The sequence below is a fragment of the Muscardinus avellanarius genome, assembly GCF_963383645.1.
Source record: "Muscardinus avellanarius genome assembly, chromosome: 3".
Taxonomy (NCBI): domain Eukaryota; kingdom Metazoa; phylum Chordata; class Mammalia; order Rodentia; family Gliridae; genus Muscardinus; species Muscardinus avellanarius.
Window position 1 is genome coordinate 89,583,436 of NC_137788.1, and position 20,188 is coordinate 89,603,623.

General features: G+C 37.9%; 2 protein-coding genes across 11 annotated transcripts in view; one reads left to right on the forward strand and one right to left on the reverse strand.

Moving 5' to 3' along the window:
- The window catches only part of MFSD14A (major facilitator superfamily domain containing 14A), a gene marked incomplete at both ends in the record, with an annotated part of 37,989 nt that extends 30,940 nt beyond the window's left edge, over positions 1-7,049 (forward strand). For 8 of the 10 annotated variants that reach the window (XM_080690765.1, XM_080690771.1, XM_080690774.1 and 5 more), the window contains 4 exons: positions 2,268-2,380; positions 3,693-3,790; positions 5,304-5,467; positions 6,843-7,049. In XM_080690765.1, the coding sequence (XP_080546891.1) occupies positions 2,268-2,380; positions 3,693-3,790; positions 5,304-5,467; positions 6,843-7,049 (582 nt within the window). The remainder of the gene's footprint in view (positions 1-2,267; positions 2,381-3,692; positions 3,791-5,303; positions 5,468-6,842) is intronic. The other 2 variants (XM_080690769.1, XM_080690770.1) reach the window with 1 other exon arrangement.
- Positions 7,050-10,883: 3,834 nt separating this feature from the next.
- SASS6 (SAS-6 centriolar assembly protein) overlaps positions 10,884-20,188 on the reverse strand; it is a gene marked incomplete at its 3' end in the record, with an annotated part of 33,455 nt that continues 24,150 nt past the window's right edge. The window contains exons 14-17 of the mRNA XM_080693171.1: positions 18,561-18,686; positions 14,977-15,074; positions 11,186-11,280; positions 10,884-10,990 (exon numbers count right to left, since the gene is read on the reverse strand). Coding sequence (XP_080549297.1) covers positions 10,884-10,990; positions 11,186-11,280; positions 14,977-15,074; positions 18,561-18,686 — 426 coding nt within the window. The remainder of the gene's footprint in view (positions 10,991-11,185; positions 11,281-14,976; positions 15,075-18,560; positions 18,687-20,188) is intronic.

A 20,188-nucleotide genomic window follows, 5' to 3' on the forward strand; every position in this document is an offset into this window, starting at 1 on the left:
CCACAAAATAAGTCACATCTCTATTTATTTTTCTTGTGGGTGTGGGGATGGAAGCCAGGGGCATTCGATCTCAGAGTTACACCCCCTGCTCTATTTTTTATTCTTTGTTTCGAACCTGGGTCTCATTGAGTAGCAAAGGGCCTCACTACGTAGCTGAGGCTGTCCACGAACCACGATCCTCCTGTCTCAGCCTCCCGAATGCTGGGATCACAAGCGTGCGCCGCCACGCCCAGCTTAAGTCACATCTGTTTAGATGGATGCTCGTGAGTGTAGTTCTCCCCACAATTACTAAACTTCACATTATAGTGTCCTTTCCTTCCCAGCCAATTTGATGCCACAGAGCTTTGGGTATACAGTTTCCTTTTTTTTTTTTTATAACTGAAGCCAATATCTGATATGTTCCATAACTAAAACCAAGAGAAAAATATGTCCTAAATATTTTTCACTTTATATTCCATAAAGTTGGCTACCAGTCCTCACAAAGCTGTGTTACCTTGGAAGTAACAAGTACACAGGTTACATCTGTGATTGGAGGGTATAAAAGTTGAAAATATTTTGCACACTCATCAGACTAGAAAATACTGGCTTTAGAGTGAAAAGGTGACCAGATCTTTCTTTTAATTGACCTGAGCTTTTTCTTGGCTAACCGTTGACCACAAACATGTCCTTTTGTGGACTGTGTTTGCCAAAGAATGCAATCCTGAAACTTGGCCACACCTTGTGGGTCTCAGTCTTGCTTCACATGATTTCAGTGGTGAAAGCCTTAGAAAAGAAAGCTGAGCCCTAATTGTTCAGAAATCCTTAAAATACTTTATTTGCTTTTTACTGGTATATTTGTGATCAAATATGCTAAGCTCCCCCCGCCCTTGGTGATACTAAGGATTGAAGCCAGGACGTTCTACCTCCAAGACACATCCCCAACCCTCTTTTTTATTTTTTATTTTGAAACTGGGTTTTGCTAAGCTGCCAAGATTGGCCTCAAACCTGCAATCCTCCTGTCTCAGCCTCCCAAGTATTAGGATTACAAGTGTGCACCACCACCATGTACCTTTTCAGCTCTGATAAACTCTTAAATGAGTATTCCAATTTAAAGAATTTTTAACTTAGACCTTGTGAATTTTAGACTGTCGGCCAGTCATTAATCTTTTTCAGAATTAATTTTATTTCTTCTATGGACTTAAGGCATAGCTATCTTATGTAGTGTATTTAAAACTTTAGTCAAAATAGCAAAATAGATCTTCTATATTTACAAAACTATTGTGAGATTTAACTGAGATATAGGAATATCCATCCTCTTATATTTTTTTATTCAGTGCTTGTGTGCCAGGCACAACAATAAACAGTTTGTAAATATATTTATTTTGATTTTACATGAATAGGTTCTAAGATAGCTATTATTCTCCCCATTTTGTAAATGACAAAACCTAAAACCCAGAATAAAATAACTTGCCCAAGGTCATACATACAGTTAGAGCCAAGATAATGATCCAGACTGTTTGTGCTCTGTGTGTGTGTGTGTGTGTGTGTGTGTGTGTGTGTGTGTGTGTGGTACTGGGGGTGGAACCCAGAGGCTTTCTACCTCCGAGCTATACTCCCAGACCTTTTTTTTTTAATATTTTATTTGGAAACAGGGTCTCAGTAAGTTGCTGAAAGCCTCACTTAAGTAGCTGAGGCTGGCCTCAAACCTTTGTGATCCTCCTGTCTCAGCCTCCCAAGCGCGGGGATTACAAGCGTGTGCCACCACGCCCAGCTTCTGTTTATGCTCTTAAATATACCATATTTCTGTATTTCTCCCATACCATAATGTTAAACTGATTTACTGTTCATGAAGCCATCATAATTTTAGCAGATTAATTTAGGTAAAGAATTATGGGAATTGTGTACCTTGTCATGTTTTTCCTTAGACCAAGGATAGGCTTTGTGGACTAACTTGTATTTATAAAACTTCTTAAAGTGATTACTAAACAGGCATCTCCAAATTGTTTGTGAGAACCTTTTGAACTTACTGTTTTGAACTTGTGATTTAATCTGTCTTGAGTAGAAATGTATGGAAGATAGTTTTACCTTCATTTTTCTAACTTTGAATCTCTCATAGCAGAGAGGACCTTTCATCTGCTTAAATGACCTAGAGTAGTGATTTCAGATGTATTCAGGGCAATTGTAACTGAAAAACCAAATTATAGAAAAGTAGTAATAGCCCTAATATTACAAAAATAAGTCCTTTTTTTCTTGTCTTTAAAAATCATTTTGGTTTTGTTTTTCTTCAGACCATAGTTTTGAGTTTACTTATGCGGTCAATTGGAAATAAGAACACCATTTTATTGGGTCTGGGATTTCAAATATTACAGCTGGCATGGTATGGCTTTGGCTCAGAACCTTGGTAGGTATAAATATTTTTAAAGTTCATTTTTTTAGTGTTGGCGTTTGCCTTTTTGTTTTCTTTCATTTGCTTCTCAATTAAGGCATAGTCTTTATCGCTTGCTTGCTATGTTTTTCCTTCAGAATGTTGCGTATAATCTCCCTCTGTGTAACTAAGTATTCTAGAGTGACTTGAGGATCCAAAGGTGACATTTTAAAACCAGATGACTGGCTGAATTTTTGCATGAGATTATTGGGGTTTTGAATATGCAAGAGGCATATGAATCTACATCAGCTTGTCACTAGGAAAAAAGTTAGAAAAAAAAGTAACACTAGGGATCCTCACTGACAGCAAAGGAGAAGTGGGCAGGGCGGTTGGCTACACGCCCTCTCAGCCCTCCTGCAGGGCTGCCTGTGGGGAGCTGACGGTAAGGAGCCCTTGTGCTCAGGCAGTATGATAGGACTGAACATCATGCTTCAAACAACCAGCCACCTCATCTCTGGATATGGGAATGAGTTAGAATCAGGAATGTGATTTCATAGACGATTTGTGTTCCAGTCCAGTTTTTACAAAGAGGTGCTTAGAACTAAAAATATTTAAACCATTTCTTTTAAAGATCAAGCCAGAAGTGTCCAAGGTTACTTTTTTTTTTTTTACAATTTAAGGATCAGAACAAATCACTGATTTCTTTACACTGAATCACAAGTCCATGGAAACTTTGCCTGAAGACTTGCTGGCTTAATATGTCAAGAGGCATTGGATGAAATTTCTTCATCCAAATTATACATCATTCTCAATGTAACCTCTCAACTTCCCATAGAAATAATGTACAACACACTTTACAGTTAAGAACATGATATTCAGTTTTACATTCAAACCATATACTGCTCTTGTAAGTGGTTCCTTTTTGAGGATAGTAAACAGGCTTCTAACTGACTTGCTCAGTCACCTAGGAAGGAAGGAATAGAGGAAGCACAGTTCTCCTTTTCCCTGTAACCACAGTCATTTTAAAGCAAGAGTGATTTATGTTCAGTATGGCTTTTTTTTTTTTTTTTTTTTTTTTTTTTTTTGCGGTACTGGGGATGGAACCCAGGGGCATTCTACCTTCAAGCTACACTCCCATCCCTATTTTTTATTCTTTTATTTTTGAAACAGGGTCTCACTGACTTGCAAAAGTCCTCCCTAAGTAGCTGCGGCTGTCTGCGAACCACGATCCTCCTGTCTCATCCCCCCAAATGCTAGGATTACAAGCGTGAGCCACCACGCCCAGCTTGTTCAGTGTGTATTCTAACCTGGGAAAGAGGCATTTACTGTTGTGCTGCTCTGATTACAGGATGATGTGGGCCGCCGGGGCAGTGGCTGCCATGTCTAGCATTACATTTCCAGCTGTTAGTGCACTTGTTTCACGAACTGCTGATGCTGATCAACAGGGTGAGTTGATAGGAACCACAGTTACTTAAAAGCACAGAATATTCCGATCTTTTTCTCTCTTACGTATTTCCAAGATAGAGAACGTTTAAATTGCTATCAACGGTAAACAGGAAAAGCAGATTCTAGAGGGCTAAATTTCTTTTTTATTTTTTTAATGTGTGTGTGGTACTGGGGATGGAACCTAGAGGGATTCCATCTATCCTCAGCCCTATTTTTTATTTTGAAACAGGGTTTTACTAAGTTGCACAGGGCCTTACTAAGTAGCAGAGGCCAGCTATAAACCTGTGATCCTCCTGTTTCAGCCTCCCACGTACTGAGATTACAAGCGAGCACTCCGGCGTCCCACTCTATGTTGCTATATTCTTTTTTTGGGGGGAGGGGTGGTACTGGGGTTCCTGGAAACCCTTCTACCTCTGGCCTACACTCCCAGTATTTTATATTTTTTTATTTGGAAACAGGGTCTCTTAAGTCAGTGTGGCTGGCTTTGAACCTGCACGATCCTCCTGTCTCTGTCTCCCAAGCACGGGGATTACAAGCGTGCACCACCACGCCCGGCTATGGTGCTATATTCCTTTGACTTTCAATTTTAATATGTGGTCCTATTCTTTTGTTAGAAAATTTAGTAATAAAGTTATACTAAACATTTATTATTTGCTGTGTTGTGCTAGATATCTTGGGATATATTCATAGACTTTTGACTCAAATTTGTGATTTCCATTACCTATAGTAAACATAAAAGTCTTAGGCTTTTGTGATGGGAACATCTAATTGTTAGAATTATAACAGATAAGGTATAATTCTTTAAAAAGGATATTTTATCTGGTCATAAGAAAAGGGGAAGCCGGGCGTGGTGTAGCGCACGCTTGTCATCCCAGCACTTGGGAGGCTGAGAGAGAGGATTGCACAGGTTTGAAGCCAACCTCAGCAACTTAGACCCTATTTCCAAATAAAGTATAAAAATAGGTCTGGGAGTAGAGCCTAGAGGTAGAAAAGCCCCTTGGTCCACCCCCAGTACCACATACACACACGCAAAAAAAAAAAAAAAAGGAGGAGGAGGAGGAGGAGGAGGAGGAGGAGGAGGAGGCGGAGGCAGTGGTAACTTAGTGAAATGAGGAAGGAAAGGCCTATGGCCAAAGCAAGTTGGATTTTAAATTAAAGAGAATCTCCTAAAGAGAAAAAGTAAAACTCAGCAGTGTGTATTTGACTAAAAGGGGTGTAATAAGTAGCTATTTGGGGACAGAATTTTAACAACCATACTTCTGAACTCACCACTGGTATTTAACCAGAGATATTTAGAAAGCTATAATCTATGTTCAGCCTGTGCATGAGTACATCTGAGCTTACATTTGTATAGGAGGGCATCTTATACTTTGTAGAACTGCTAAAGTAGTATTTAATGCTATTGTGGTATGTTGCTAATATTTGCTAAAAGCCTTGATTTTAGGTAGATTTGTACTGGTTTTCAGAGTAGGAAAAAGGCAATGTAATAAAATTATTTCTTCAAATAACGTAGGTGTTGTTCAAGGGATGATAACAGGAATTCGAGGCTTGTGCAATGGTCTGGGACCAGCCCTGTATGGATTCATTTTCTACATATTTCATGTGGAACTTAAAGAACTGCCAATAACAGGAACAGACTTGGGGACAAACACCAGCCCTCAGCACCACTTTGAACAGGTAATTCTTCATTAACATAGTAAAATTGTATAGTTTATTTGGGTGAACTGAAAAGATGATATTTAAAACTGGATGTCCTGGGACGAGCCTATAATTCTAGTACTTAGGAAGCTGCAACAGGCAGATCACAAGTTCAAAGCCAGGCAGTCAGCAACTTTTGAGCCCTTGTTTTCAAATGATAAAATAAGACCTAGGGATGTAGTTCAAAGATAGAGTGCCTCCCTGGGTTCCATTCCCAACACCACATACAAAAAGTATATATTTTTTGGCCATGAAAGCTTTTATGTGAGATTATTTTAGATTGAGTAAAAACACTTTAAAACTGAGGTCTTAAGGACTGTTCTCGTGGATAGTTCTTTGTGAAACTGGCTGTGCATACCTTTTCCCCCTTGAAAATGAAAAGTTGCTTAAATATCTGCTCTGATGAATTATGCCTTTGGCATGTTAGCCATTTTCTGTACTACTTGTGCTTCCTCTGAGGCTTGTTTGGCCACCCAGTTTCCTGTGTTCAGCCAGCCTTCTGTGTGAAAAGCCAGGTATGTGTGTCTTTGTTCGTTGATTTGCTGTGTTTCCCTATTTGTACCTGAAGATGTGAGTGCCAACCAACATCAATCATTTTAGTCAATACAAATAGCTCTTGGCGCTTACTCGCTAGTAAGCCTACTTCTAAAGAAAGAATGTGGGCAATACAAGTTTTTGCTAAGAATGAATATAATATGGGGCTAAACTTAGGGTCCGTTTCTTTTCATGCTAATAGCATTATCTGTGTCCTCACTTTCACTCTTTTGAGCATGTTGTTGTTGTTTTGTTTGTTTTTTGGGCGGTACCGGGGATGGAACCCAGGGGCATTCTACCTCTGAGCTACACCCCCAGCCCTCTTTTTTAATTTGAAACAGGATCTCACTGAGTTGGAAAGGGCATAAGTAGCTGGGGCTGGCCATGAACCCTGAGCCTCCTGTCTCAGCCTCCCAAATGCTGGGATTACAAGTGTGCGCCACCACACCCGGCTCATGTATTACCTTTCTGAAACAAAGAAAATGGTACTTAATTTTGTTACTGTAGTTAATATTATATGCTCCCTGGTTTTTCTTTTGGGGTCTTCCTACAAATGCTTTCCTCTTGGAGTAACAAATGAAGCTTGAACTTGTTTTCAGGTTTCGTGCTAAAAGTAAGAATATGGTAACTTTGCTGCTTGTTATTCCCAGAATTTTGTATTGAGTGTGTCACTGTGCTTTTGAAAAGAGAAGGCACTGTGGCTTTAGTGAAGTCAGTGGCTTGCAACTCACAGCAATCAGTTACTACTCAAAGATAAGCAGTTTCACCTTATGAACAAAAGTAATTGCATAGAAGTCCTAATTGCTTTTTTCTTTCTCAGAATTCCATCATCCCTGGCCCCCCCTTCCTCTTTGGAGCCTGTTCGGTACTGCTGGCTCTGCTTGTTGCCTTGTTTATCCCGGAACACACCAATTTAAGCTTAAGGTCCAGCAGCTGGAGAAAGCATTGTGGCAGTCACAGCCATCCTCATAGTACACAAGCGCCAGGAGAGGCCAAAGAACCTTTACTCCAGGACACAAATGTGTGAGGACCGACATCAGGAAGATTTTTCTATCAGCACCCAGGTCTTAGTTTTTACCTGTAGTTCTGGATATACATTCCATTCCCATCTACAGTGTACTTTAAGATTGTCTTAAGAAATGTGTCTGCATGAACTCCGTGGGAACTAAAGAAAGAACCGGACAGTTTTCCAAAGATGTTACAATTTCTTTTGAAAAGAAACTTTTTGTTTATTAGCACCAATTTCTTGCCACTAAACTTTTATTAATACATCCTTTAATTAAAACTATATATGTAACTTCTTAGATATTAGCATATGTCTCTGCTACCATTTCCTTAAGGTGTTGAGCTTTAACTCTATTTATGCTGACTCTCAGAGAGACAGATTAGATAGTATGGTTGTGGACCTGTTTATTTTAACATTGTAAAATCGAGTCAGATTTTAATATTGTAAAATCTTGGGTCAAATAATTCAAAGCCTTAATGCAGATGCACTAAAATAAAGAAATGGTAAATGAATTGTTTGCATTAAAAAGGAGAAAAATGTACTAAATCTGAATCATGTTTCAAGCTTGTTTGCAGTAATTTTATTTTAAAATTCACTATTCACTACAGTTTTTGCAGTGAAAAAATATCAGCCATTTAGAATTTAAATTGGGGTGGTTAGAGCCTGTAAATCTAAATGCTGGCTCAAATTTATTCCCCAGCTACTTATACCACTATTATTTTTATGTTTGCATAATCATAAAACCTCAACACTTGAATACATAATCTAAAAATTATATAGTAAAGCTGGTAGCCTTGAAAATGTCAATGTGATATCTATCTGTAGATAAAAATATATATAGTGGCCTTTCAGGACTGTCACAGTAACACTTTATTTACAGAGCTAATGTTTGTCCTAAATTTTCAGGACCCTAGAAGAGAGCTTTATACAATTACTGATGTGAATTTCTCTAAAGTGTATATTTTTGTGTCCAGTTATATTATTTAAAAAAGTGTTACTTTGTAAAAATTGTACATAAAGTATTGTATAGTTTACACTGTTTTCATCTTGTGTGTGGTTATTGCCTAATGCTTTTTAAACCTGGAACATTCACTATGGTTAAATAAGGTCTTAAAAATGTAAATACTCTGTTAATAAAATTAAATATTTTAATGATTTTTTTTAAAAAAAGTCTTGATCTGTGAGTTCATATAAGGCCTGTTTTGGCTTTGTTGTACCATAATCATTTTTATACTAACAAACCAAAAATCTTTCCCTTAGTTTGAATCCATTTCTTTTCCTTGAATATAAAAATAATCTTGTAGATAGACAAAAGTGAAAACTTCGTATGCAAACCAGTTGGAAATATTTGACTTTCTAAGTACTGATGTTTTAGATCAGTCCTATTACCTTTAATATACTCTACATGTCATACTCCCAAAGTAATTTTAATACTTTATTAACAAAAATTTATAAAAATAACATTAAATGCAACATTTTGATTATTAACACATGTACAGTTTTACACTTCAAAACAATTCCAAATAAAAGTTTAAGAGGTAGCAAAATTATAGCACACTTAGAAATCTATACATATATACACAATTTTTTTTTTGCAAGGTAATAGAATGATCTCTGTCCTTTCTTTTGGAAAGAGACTTTTTTTTTGCTGGTCTGGGGATGGAACCCAGGGGCATTCGACCTCTGGGCAACACCTCCTGCCCTATTTTTTACTTTGAAACCAGGTCTCACTGAGTTGCAGAGGGCCTCACTAAGTAGCTGAGGCTGTCCATGAACCACGATCCTCAGGTCTCAGCCTCCCAAATGCTGGGATTACAAGCATGCGCCACCATGCCGGGCTGGAAAGAGCTATTTTTGAAAAGCTATTCGTATATCCCATCCAAACCCTGTCATAATGCTATATATATGTATATTAGTATTTACAACAAAGCAGGTTCCCCTGTTACCAAGAGACTTCAGAGTAGTAAGTGCTTTCAAGTTATTTTAACTGAGAATTCTTACTAATATATCTAAACGAGAGAGAAAAGAGTCACTGCCTAACATTAGTTATTGAACTGCTTGCAACTGCCAGCAATGTCAAACTAAAATTCAAGATAGTGACTATTAAAAAGGATAGCAAAGGTCTCCTTGTGAGCCAAGTAACATTGTTTATGTCATTACCTTAAAATGTCTCTTTCCTCATCTATGTAACGTGCTCTAAAAGACTGCTACTCTGTATTGAGTGGTTGTCAAGAAGGAAACAAAAGGGCCCTATGATTCTGGGTGAAGTTTTAAAAACCATCTAATTTTTTCTAAGGAGTATGCTTGAAGCTTTTAGTAATGAAGAAAAGGAAGTTGTGATAATTGTCACAGTTGCCTACTTTATTAAGTGAACATTAAAATGAATCTGTGTTTTGATATTATAAAAAAATACAATGAATAGCCATGATACTCTCTCTAGGTTTTGTATAGTGCCCCATTTTTTTTTTTTTTTTTTTTTTTTGTACTAGGAATTGAGCCCGGGGCATTCTACATTTGAGCTACACCCCAGGCCTATTTTATTTTTTTATTTTGACAAAGTGACTTGCTAAATTGGGGCCTTGCTCTGTTGCTGAAAATGTACTGGTACCTGTGATCCTCCTATCTCAGCTCCCCAAGTACTGGGACTGCAGGCATGTGCCATCATGCCTGGCTTTACGGTGCCAATTTTTAAAAAACAAAATTCCACTGATAACTACATAACAAAATTACAAATTAAGGAGGAGAGTTGGATGAGGGTAAACTTTCAGGAAGCACTAAAATCCTATAAAATCTTAGCTCTAATGATTAATCTCTATCTAATCTGGTCATGTAATACACTGTCCAAACTTTTTTCTGCATGGAACTGGGGACAGATCCCAGGGCCTAGGCAATATTACTAAGCACTTATTATTTTATGCCCAGCCCTTTTTATTTTTTCGAGATAGGCTCCAAGTTCCCCAGTGTGATCCTCCTGCCTCAGTCTCCCAAATAGCTTGGATTATATGCATGCGCCACCACACTTGGCCAAATTATTTTTATAAGTATAGCAAAAGTTATTTAATAAACTCAATAGCTAATTTAAATATTTTTTAAAGCACTCATATTTACTGGCTATGAAGGTTTAATTAATGTCATTTCAGTTAACCGTGGCACACGCTTGTAATCCCAGTACTTGGGAGGCTAAGACAGGAGGATCGAGGTTCGCTGACAGCCTTAGCTACTTCAAAAGGTCCTCTGCAACTTAGACTGTTTCAAAATAAAGAATGAAAAATAGGGCTAGGGTTGTAGCTCAGAGGTAGAATGCCCTTGGGTTTACTCTCCAGTACCAGATACACACAAAAAAATATTCATGTCATTTCAGGTAGCTGCAGAACTTTTCCCTTTAATGTAAATAACAATAATGAAGACAATCTTAGGAGATGATAATTTTCCCTCATAATGCTCTGAAAGTGATTGAATAAGCTGCATTTTTTGGTCCCCTTCACACTATTGCTTTCTAGGCAGGTGTCAACTTACTCAGATTTTCAATATGATTAGAAGAATATCCCTTATAGGAATCAATTCTTAGAGCTAAATTTCTAAGAATTAGTTTAATAAAATTCATACTACTAGTCTGTAGAACACCATGTTCACAGACCAAAAACTGCCATTGACTTGGAATCTTTGCCAATCCACAAATACAAATTCATTCCTATAAACTATCATACATGATAGCAATATTATAAAGGATTCAAATAACCTAATAGTAGCTTGAGTGAGATTTGAAACTTGTCTGTTGAGGATCTAACTTCTGTTAACATTGTTAACCACCTGAGTTTCTAAAATGGCAATATAAAGTAAAAGACGATGCTGGAATTAACTGTTTGGTAACTGCCCAGGGAAATAGGCTGAAGATATAGAAGGAAGCACCGTAGGCTTGGAAGACATTGGCAAAGTCCCAAGAGCACCGTCTTTCTGATGATCTACAAATGAGGACAAAAAAGATAGTTACTCAAAAGTCTTCATACTTTTTTTTTCTCCTTTTTTCTTTTTGTCACTGGGGATCAAACCCAGGGTTTGCAAAACAAATGCTTTGCCACTGAGCTACATCCCAGCCCAAGCCTTACATTTTAATTAAACCACACTACAAAAAAAATCCAGTCCAGAAATGTTCTCACCTGAATTACTAAACAGATTCTGACTGAGTCCACGTAAAGGAATGCTGTCTTCTCTTTTCTTCAAGTATTTAGATTCTAGCCCTAAATTTTCACCACTTAAAAGAAAAATAGCAATTACTTATTTTTAATATCAGACATCTGATTTCATTAGTTAATTTTTATGGTTTAACATATATATATATATATATATATATATATATATATATATATATATATATATATATATATTTACTAGTAGAGCAATCCCTAAGCCAAAATGTTCTAAAAACTAAAACTTGGGGTACTGAAGTGACACTACAAGTGGGAAATTCCACACTTGACCTCATTGTGATGGGTCACAGTCAAAAAGAGATATACTTAAAATACTATATAAGGTCGGGCGTGGTGGGGCACACTTGTAAAACCCGCGCTTGGGAGGCTGAGACAGGAGGATCGCGAAGGTTTGAAGCCAGCCTCAGCTACTTAGCGAGGCTCTCAGCAACTTAGTGAGACCTTGTTCCAAATAAAATATAAAAATGGGTCTGGGAGTATAGCCCGGAAGTAGAAAGCCTCTGGATTCCACCCCCCAGTACTACCACAAAGAAACAAACAAACAAAAAAAAAAAAACCAACTATATAAAATTAACCTGTAGGCCATAAATAAAAAACATTGAATGTGTAAATGAGAATAAATAAATTTTATGGTTGGGAGGCTGAGATAGGATCACAGGTTCAAGGGCAGCCTTAGCAAGTAGACTATTACTAACCTAGCAAGACCATTTCAAAATCAAAATAAAATAGGGTTGGGTGTGGCTAGGAGGTAGAATGCCCTAGGTTCAGTCCCCATTACAAAAAAAAAAAAAGAATTTTGTGTTTAAAATTGGGTCCAATCCCTAAGAAATCTCATTATATGGATACAAATATACCAAAATATGAAAAATTCTAAATTATGAAAACTGCAAACTGCAAGCATTTTGAATAAAAGATCTCTAACCTGTACTATTAGAAGATAACTGCCTCCCAAGTGTGGGGATTAGAGGCGTGCGCCACCATGGCCGGCTGTAACTTTATTTTTTTTCTTTAAACTTTAGTACCCATTGCTACTTATTAGCTGACAGCAAATAAAGGGACAAGCCACTTCTAAATAAAAATCTCAAATCACTTAAAAGCCTTCATTTTATTGTTGGCTGATATTTGATATTATACTGTGAATTTCATATTTTCTGTAAGTAAAATTGCTCTTGGTATATATGATGAATAGTATACATAAATATTATGGTATCCTACCATTAATCTGAATTCTAGGTACTCTGCTTTGAGGGCAAGTTTGAGATTAAATAAAACAAATACACATTAGACCTCAAAGAATTCTGACTACTTCTTTCCTTTTTAGGAAAGCTCACAAGCACCATGTTCTTACTCTGTTGGCAGTTTCAGAAGACTCAAGGAATCAAGGCTGGCAGCTGGGATAAGCACCTTCTTAGAGGTATGTTACTTTGCAATATATTGTAATAGTGATAGCTCATGATGAGTGTTAGCAGGCAGATTTTAAAGGCATTAAATTTTAAGTAAATAAGGAGCCATAATTTACTTTTTAAAATTGCAACATGGAGCTGGGCATGGTGGAGCACGCTTGTAATCCCCGCGCTTGGGAGGCGGAGACAGGAGGATCACACAGGTTCGAAGCCAGCCGCGCTAGCTTAAGAGACCCTGTTTCCAAATAAAAATGTAAAATAGGTCTGGGAGTTGTAGCCCGGAGGTAGAAGGGCTTCCAGGAACCCCAGTACCACTAAATAAATAAATAAATAAATAGCAACATGGAGACCATACAGAGAAAAGTTTTTAAGACTCAAGCAAGCTGAGCATGGTGGTATAAAACAAGGTGCAGGGGCACGCACCTGTCATTGTAGTACTTGAGAGGCTGAGACAGAGATCACAGGGTCAAGGACCGTCTCAACAAGTGTGAGACTCTCTTCAACCTAGTGAGAGCCTGTTTCAGAATAAAAATAAAATAGGGCTGGGGATGAAGCTTGGAAGTAGAACAGCCCTGGCTTCTATCCCAATATCACACACACACACACACACACACACACACACACACACACACACACAATTATGACTAGAAATATAGCTCAGAGGCAGAATTCCCCTTGGTTCAATCTCCAGAACTACACACACACACACACACACACACACACACACACACACACACACAGTGAGTTTAGTCAATCTAAAAAATAATCAGAAATCTGATTAATTTAGCAACAAACCATTGATTCAAAAAATTTCAATACAAAAAGTCAGGTGTGATGGTGCACATCTGTAATCCTACTACTTGGGAGGCTGAGACATGAGACAAGAGGGATGTGGATCCAAGGCTAGCCTCAGCAACTAACAAGAGTTCTTGTTTCACAATAAAAAGTAATATAGGATGTAGCTTAGAGGTAAAAAAAAAAAAAAAAAATTTGAGTTCAATCCCCCAGGACCCACATACACACATATGCACGAATTTACAACATAAAACCTAAAAAATTAATAATGGGCGTGATGGCGCACCCTTATAATCCCAGCATTTGGGAGGCTGAGACAGGAGGATCGCGATTCGCAGACAGCCTCAGCTATTACAAAGGCCCTTTGCAATTCAGTGAGACCCTGTTTCAAAATAAAGCTGGGGGTATAGCTCAAAAGTAGAATGCCCCTGGGTTCCATCCCCAGTACTGCAAACAAACAAACAAACAAACAAACAAACTTAAAAATTGGAAGGAATCTCTGAGAAAGCAAAACAGAAACCACAAAGGGCATTAAATTTTATTCATGTCACCTAAGGAACAATCTCAAAACCCTTTACCTCTTATTCACCATATAACTATTAAGTTAACTGGCTGGGGTTCTTAGATTATACTAGAAGCATATAAATCAGAAAAATAGAGTGTTCCCAGGGCACACATAGACATAGGAAGAAGAAACAAACAAACAAACAAAAAAAACCCCCACTTGACTGTGAGGAATTAAAAACAGTTTCTAGCTGGGCATAGCGGCACATGTCTATAATCCCAGTACTTGAGACTCTAAGACAGGACTACAGGTTTGCAGCCAGCCTCAGCCAGCCTCAGCTACTTAGTAAAGCCTACGACGTAGTGAGACCCTTTTTCAAAATAAAGAATCAAAACTAGGGCTGGGGTGTAGCTTGAAAGTAGAATATCCCTGGATCAATCCTCAGTAACACACACACACACACACACACACACACACACACACACACACACACACACACACACACAATTCTAGGTACAGGCTCAAAAATACTTTTTTAAAAGGACAATCTTGCTAGGCGTGGTGGTGCATGCTTATACACCCAGCAATCGGGAGGCTGAGACCAGAGGATCGCGGTTCGCGGACAGTCTCAGCTACTTAGTGAGGCCCTCTGCAACTCAGTGAAACCCGGTTTCAATATATAAAGAATAAAAAAATTAGGGGGTGTAGCTTGGAGGTCAAATGCCCCTGAGTTCCACCTCCAGATCCGCAAAATAAATAAACAAATAAATAAACAAACAAACAAACAAATAAATAAATGAACAATCTTCGGTTATATAAGAAAACTCTCTTAGACAAAATTGTATTATATGTCTTAAGAGTATCCATAGTTTTTAAAAATGCATGAAAAATCACATTCCTATACCTGCAAGTGACTCAAGCATCTCAGTATCTCAGGGAAACAAGACAGTACCAAAGTGTCAAGTACCAACCAAAAGTATTTACGATGACATTCAAAAGTCTAAGTAGTAATCAACTTTATGGCAATAGGCACTTACTTTTCCTTATCATTTGAGCAAGGCTTACTAACAGTTGCTCCTGACTGAGCATCTCCTAGTGACGTATTTGGTTTTGTAAACTGTAAGTTAAACTGGACCTGTGGAAAGGGAAAACACCTCATGTAACTTGGTGGTGAAAACTCAGCTCTATATTGAGTTGAGTGATTATTTTTTCCTGATAAATCTAGATCATAAAATATAAATTATACCTATATGTTTTTAACAAAAGTACATTCTTTTGTATCCTATTTAACCTAACCAAAAATGTAAGTTTCTGTCATAAAAGAAAAAAAATGAATAGCACAAATTTTCTTAACATTTAAAAGTAACCAAGTATCAACAATAATGAATTAACCTCATGCATTGTGAAAATTCTTCTCTTGTGAAGAACTTTGAAAGTCTATGCTACGTTTTATTTAAGGATTCTAAATGAGGGCTTTGAATTTAAAATAGTCAAAATAATTAAAAACCTATATAAAAATCTAGAATATAAGATATAGTAATTGAAAATTTTGTGCCAAAAGGATAAAGGGAACATATAATAGGAAATCTATAAATACAATCACCATACTAATAGAGAAAAAAATGACCACTTCCATACAAAAAGAAATGGAATAAGAGAACATTAAGTATCTACTTTCTGTAAAAGTTCATAAAGAAGTAAAAATAAGCCAGGCGTAGTGGCGTACGCTTGTAATCCCAGCACTTGGGAGGCTGAAACAGGAGGATCGCACAGGTTTGAAGCCAGCCTCAGCTACTTAGTGAGGCTCTCAGCAACTTAGTGAGACCCTGTTTCCAAATAAAGTATAAAATAGGTCTGGGAGTATAGCCCGGAGGTAGAAAGCTCCTGGGTTCCACCCCCAGTACCACCAAAAAAAGAATAAGAATAGACAGATTCTAGCTTAACATAATATAATTATAAATCAAAATGATACAGTCTATATAAAAACAAAAAATAAACCACAAAGTAACCCAATTAATAAATGTACAAATGATCTGAGTAGATACTTCTCAAAAGAGATACAAATATAAGGAAAAAATACATTATCAGGAAAATGTAAATAAAAATTACAATGAGACACCATCTGAGCCCAATTAAAGTGGCTGTATGCCGGGCGTGGTGGCGCATGCTTGTAATCCCCGCGCTTGGGAGGCAGAGACAGGAGGATCGCGCAGGTTCGAAGCCAGCCGCGCGCGCTGGCTTAGGAGACCCTGTTTCCAAATTTAAAAAAAAATGTAAAAATAGGTCTGGGAGTGTAGCCCAGAGGTAGAAGGGCTTCCAGGAACCCCAGTACCACAAAAAAAATAAAATAAAATAAAAATAAAAAATAAATAAATAAATAAAGTGGCTGTAGGAAAAATAAAAAAATAACAAATGCTGCCGGGCGTGGCGGCGCACGCTTGTAATCCCAGCATTTGGGAGGCTGAGACCAGAGGATCGCGGTTCGCAAACAGCCTCAGCTACTTAGTTAGGCCCTCTACGACTTAGTGAGACCCTGTTTCAAAATAAAGAATAAAAAATAGGGCAGGGAGTGTAGCTTGGTGGTGAATGCCCCTGGGTTCCATCCCCAGACCCGCAAAAGGAAGAAAAAAAAAAAAATGCTGGTAAGGATGTGACAAAAAAGGAATTCTTATATACTGTGGGTGAAAAATGTAAATTACTATAGTCACTTTGATAAAGTGTACGAAGGTTCAGAAAATTAAAAATAAGGCTGGGGATGAAGCTCAGTGGTAGACTGCTTGCCTGGCAGGTATGAGGCCCTATGTTCAATCCCTAGTACTACATACACATATTTTTGTATACTGCTTTGAATGTTTTGGAATCTTTCAAAACACACTCTTTTTTTGGGGGGGGGGGGTGGTACTGAGGTTCCTAGAAACCCTTCTACCTCCGGGCTACACTCCCAGATCTATTTTATATTTTTTGAAAGAGGGTCTCTTAAGCCAGTGTGGCTGGCTTCGAACCTGCGCGATCCTCCTGTCTCCGCCTCCTAAGCGCGGAGATTACAAGCGTGCGCCACCACGCCCGGCTCAGATCCTGCTTTTCAACCACTAAATTTCATATAGCAATATGTGCATAGGGTTCACACATACCTAGGTATTGGATTCAAACTCAAAACTTTGTGTTCTTATTCATTATTTTATTTATTTGGTACTATGGATTGAACCTAGGGGCATTTTACCTCCAAGCTACACCTCCAGCCCTGTTTTTTATTCTGAAACAAAGTCTTGCTAAATTGTTGAGGATCTCACTAAGCGGCTGAGGCTGGCCGCAAAGCTGCTAAATTCTGTCTCAGCCTCCCAAATACTGGGATTACAAACGTGCACCATCACACCTGAGTATGTTTATTTTCTTGAGACAATTTCTCACTATATTGCCTAGACTGGCCTTAAACTTCTGACCTCAACTGATTCTCCTGTGTCAGTCTCCCAAGTAGCTGGGATTATAGGCATGTTCTACCTCACCTAGCTCAATTCTATCCTTTATAAAATATTTTTTCCATGTTTGTCTCAATGATTTAGGAAAAAAACCAATTTGGACCTTAAGTTATAAATAAAATAAAAATGTTGACTAAACTCCATGGATTAAATAATACATAAGAAAAATGGATAAAATATACTAATGAAAACAATATACAAATCTAAGACATTAGTTTATCATGTCTGCAACTGAAATCACAATAACGTAGATAAAGACCTCAAGTGGGTAGAAAAAGCCTTAGCAAATAAATCAAGGGTTGGAACAATTCCTTCTCATATACTATGTGAGATAATGTTGCCAAAACTACATTTGAGAATTTGCTATAAGCCTACCCTAGTAACCTTTAAATTCTGAAAAAAGAATCCAAAAATCTGTGGTGGTAAACACCTGTAAACCCAATACTTGGAAGGCTAAGACAGGAGAATCACAGGTTGAAGGATAGCCTCAGCAATGTAGCAAGGCTCTCAGCAACCTAGCGAGACCCTATTTCCAAATAAGAATAAAATTAAAAGGGAAGGGGGTGTGACTTGAAGGTGGAATGCCTGAGGGTTAAATCCCCAGTACAAACAAAAAGTCTTACGTAATTTAATATGCCAGTAGTATGACATCAGTAACTCTAGTTAGGCTTGTAGAATTAAGTAGAAGAATGAAAAAAATGGAGCACATGTAATGTAGGAATACGTAAAAAAGACCGATGTCTAGGTTTTAGTAAATTACACTGGCTCAAGAAACATACAGTGGACACATGTATTCTAAGCAAATATATTAAATATTCTGTAATATATTCAATACATTACTTAATACTTAGTAACTGACCAAACAATAAGTGAACTTTTAAAAGATGAAAAGAGCCAGGTATCTGGTACATGCCCAAAATATCTGTACTTGGAAGGCTGAGAAAGAAGGATCACAGGTTTGAAGCGAGCCTTGACAACAACTTAGGATAAACCTATCTAAAAATAAAAAATAAAATAGGTCTGGAGGTATGACTCAGAGAGACTACCTGTGGATTCAATCACACACACACACAAAAAGATGAAAGATATTTACATGCTAATAAATTCCTCTGCCCCCCCCCCCACCAAAGCATTAATTTGGCTACCTTTGGTCCTGAAACTGGGTGGATGGTATTTTTGGTAGACATTGAATGAGGAAAAGTATTCTGGAATGCAAACGCAGAGTTGACGGGATAAGAAATCCCACAGCCTGGGTAAGTCAGCCTATCAACCTAAAAAAAAAAAAAAAAAAAAAGTTATTACGGATGAGAAGTAAGTCTAAATACTATTTGCTGACCAAAGATCCATTAGAACCTGTTAATAATAATAGTTAAGAGCACTATCTCAGAGTACACTTTTGTTTTATCATGATACCACAACTCTGCTTTATTCTATAGAATGAAGCTGGGATATCGTTAGTCCAGATGGCTTTTCAGAGTGACTGTATGAGCTTGGATCAAACACACCACTGGGCCTGCTTTTGAACTAAGCTAAAAAAAGACTGCTGAACTATCCCAGTTCACAGCACTAGGCTTCCTGATATGGAAGGTGTCCGGAAGGATAGGGAGCCATAAATCAACAGTGCAATCAGAGGTAAAATAAAAATAATTTATTGTCAGACTGAGTAAAACAAGATTAGTGTTCTTAAGTGGTCTATTTGAGGTAATAATCTGGTTTGCAGTGATTTAATTTTTTGGTGGTACCAGGAATGGAATCCAGGGACATTCTACCTTTGAGCTACACTCTCAGCCCAATTTTTTTAATTTTTTATTTTGAAACAGGTTCTCACTGAGTTGCAAAGGGCCTCACTAAGTAGCTGAGGCTATCCACAAACCACGATCCTCCCGTCTCAGCCTCCCAAATGCTGGGATTACAAGTGTGCACCACCATGCCCGGCTTTGGTTTGCATTCATTTTCAATGTTAGCAGCACTATAAACCAGTACCATGAGAAAAAGTTTATAGTTAGAAGCGACATGGAACACAAATCTTTAACCATGGCTGTACAAGACAATATCCTTCACACAGCTATTTATCATTGGTCATTCAAATTAAACCTATCCATTTTGTTCAAGTTTGTAACTCAGCTCCAGGCACTTCTTTCTGTATAGCCTTTTCCAACACTCAGCAATCTTCTCCCTTTCTTAGACATGTAGTACTATTTATCAAGAGTAAATTAAAAGTTCTATTAGGCCGGGCATGGTGGCGCACACTTGTAATCCCGGCGCTTGGGAGGCTGAGACAGGAAGTTCGCACAGGTTCGAAGCCAGCCTCAGGTACTTAGTGAGGCACTGTTTCCAAATAAGGTATAACATAGGTCTGGGAATATAGCCTGGAGGTAGAAAAGCCCCTGGGTTCCACCCCCAGTACTACACACACACACAGAAATTCTATTAGGCATTTGAATTTCACTCCGTCAATGCCCCCTAGCCAAAGAGTACCAGGAACATACCCATTGGTGTAAACGTTGGTTTATTACTTCTTGAAATGAAGGAGAATGCACACCACAGAGAACTGTGGGGTGTCACAATGAGTGTTAAAAGGGACTTATTTGTTGAATTTAGGCACATGTAAGGAGACTTACGGAAACGTTTAAGAAAGTAGGACTTTGCTGTGGATTGGAAGCTACCAGAAAGTAAGAATAAATGTGTAAGTATTTAAACAAATCCTATATAGTAAAACAGGAGGATAAAGCTGTAACTGGCTAAAAAAGCAGCAGCTACTCATGTTGGCCTG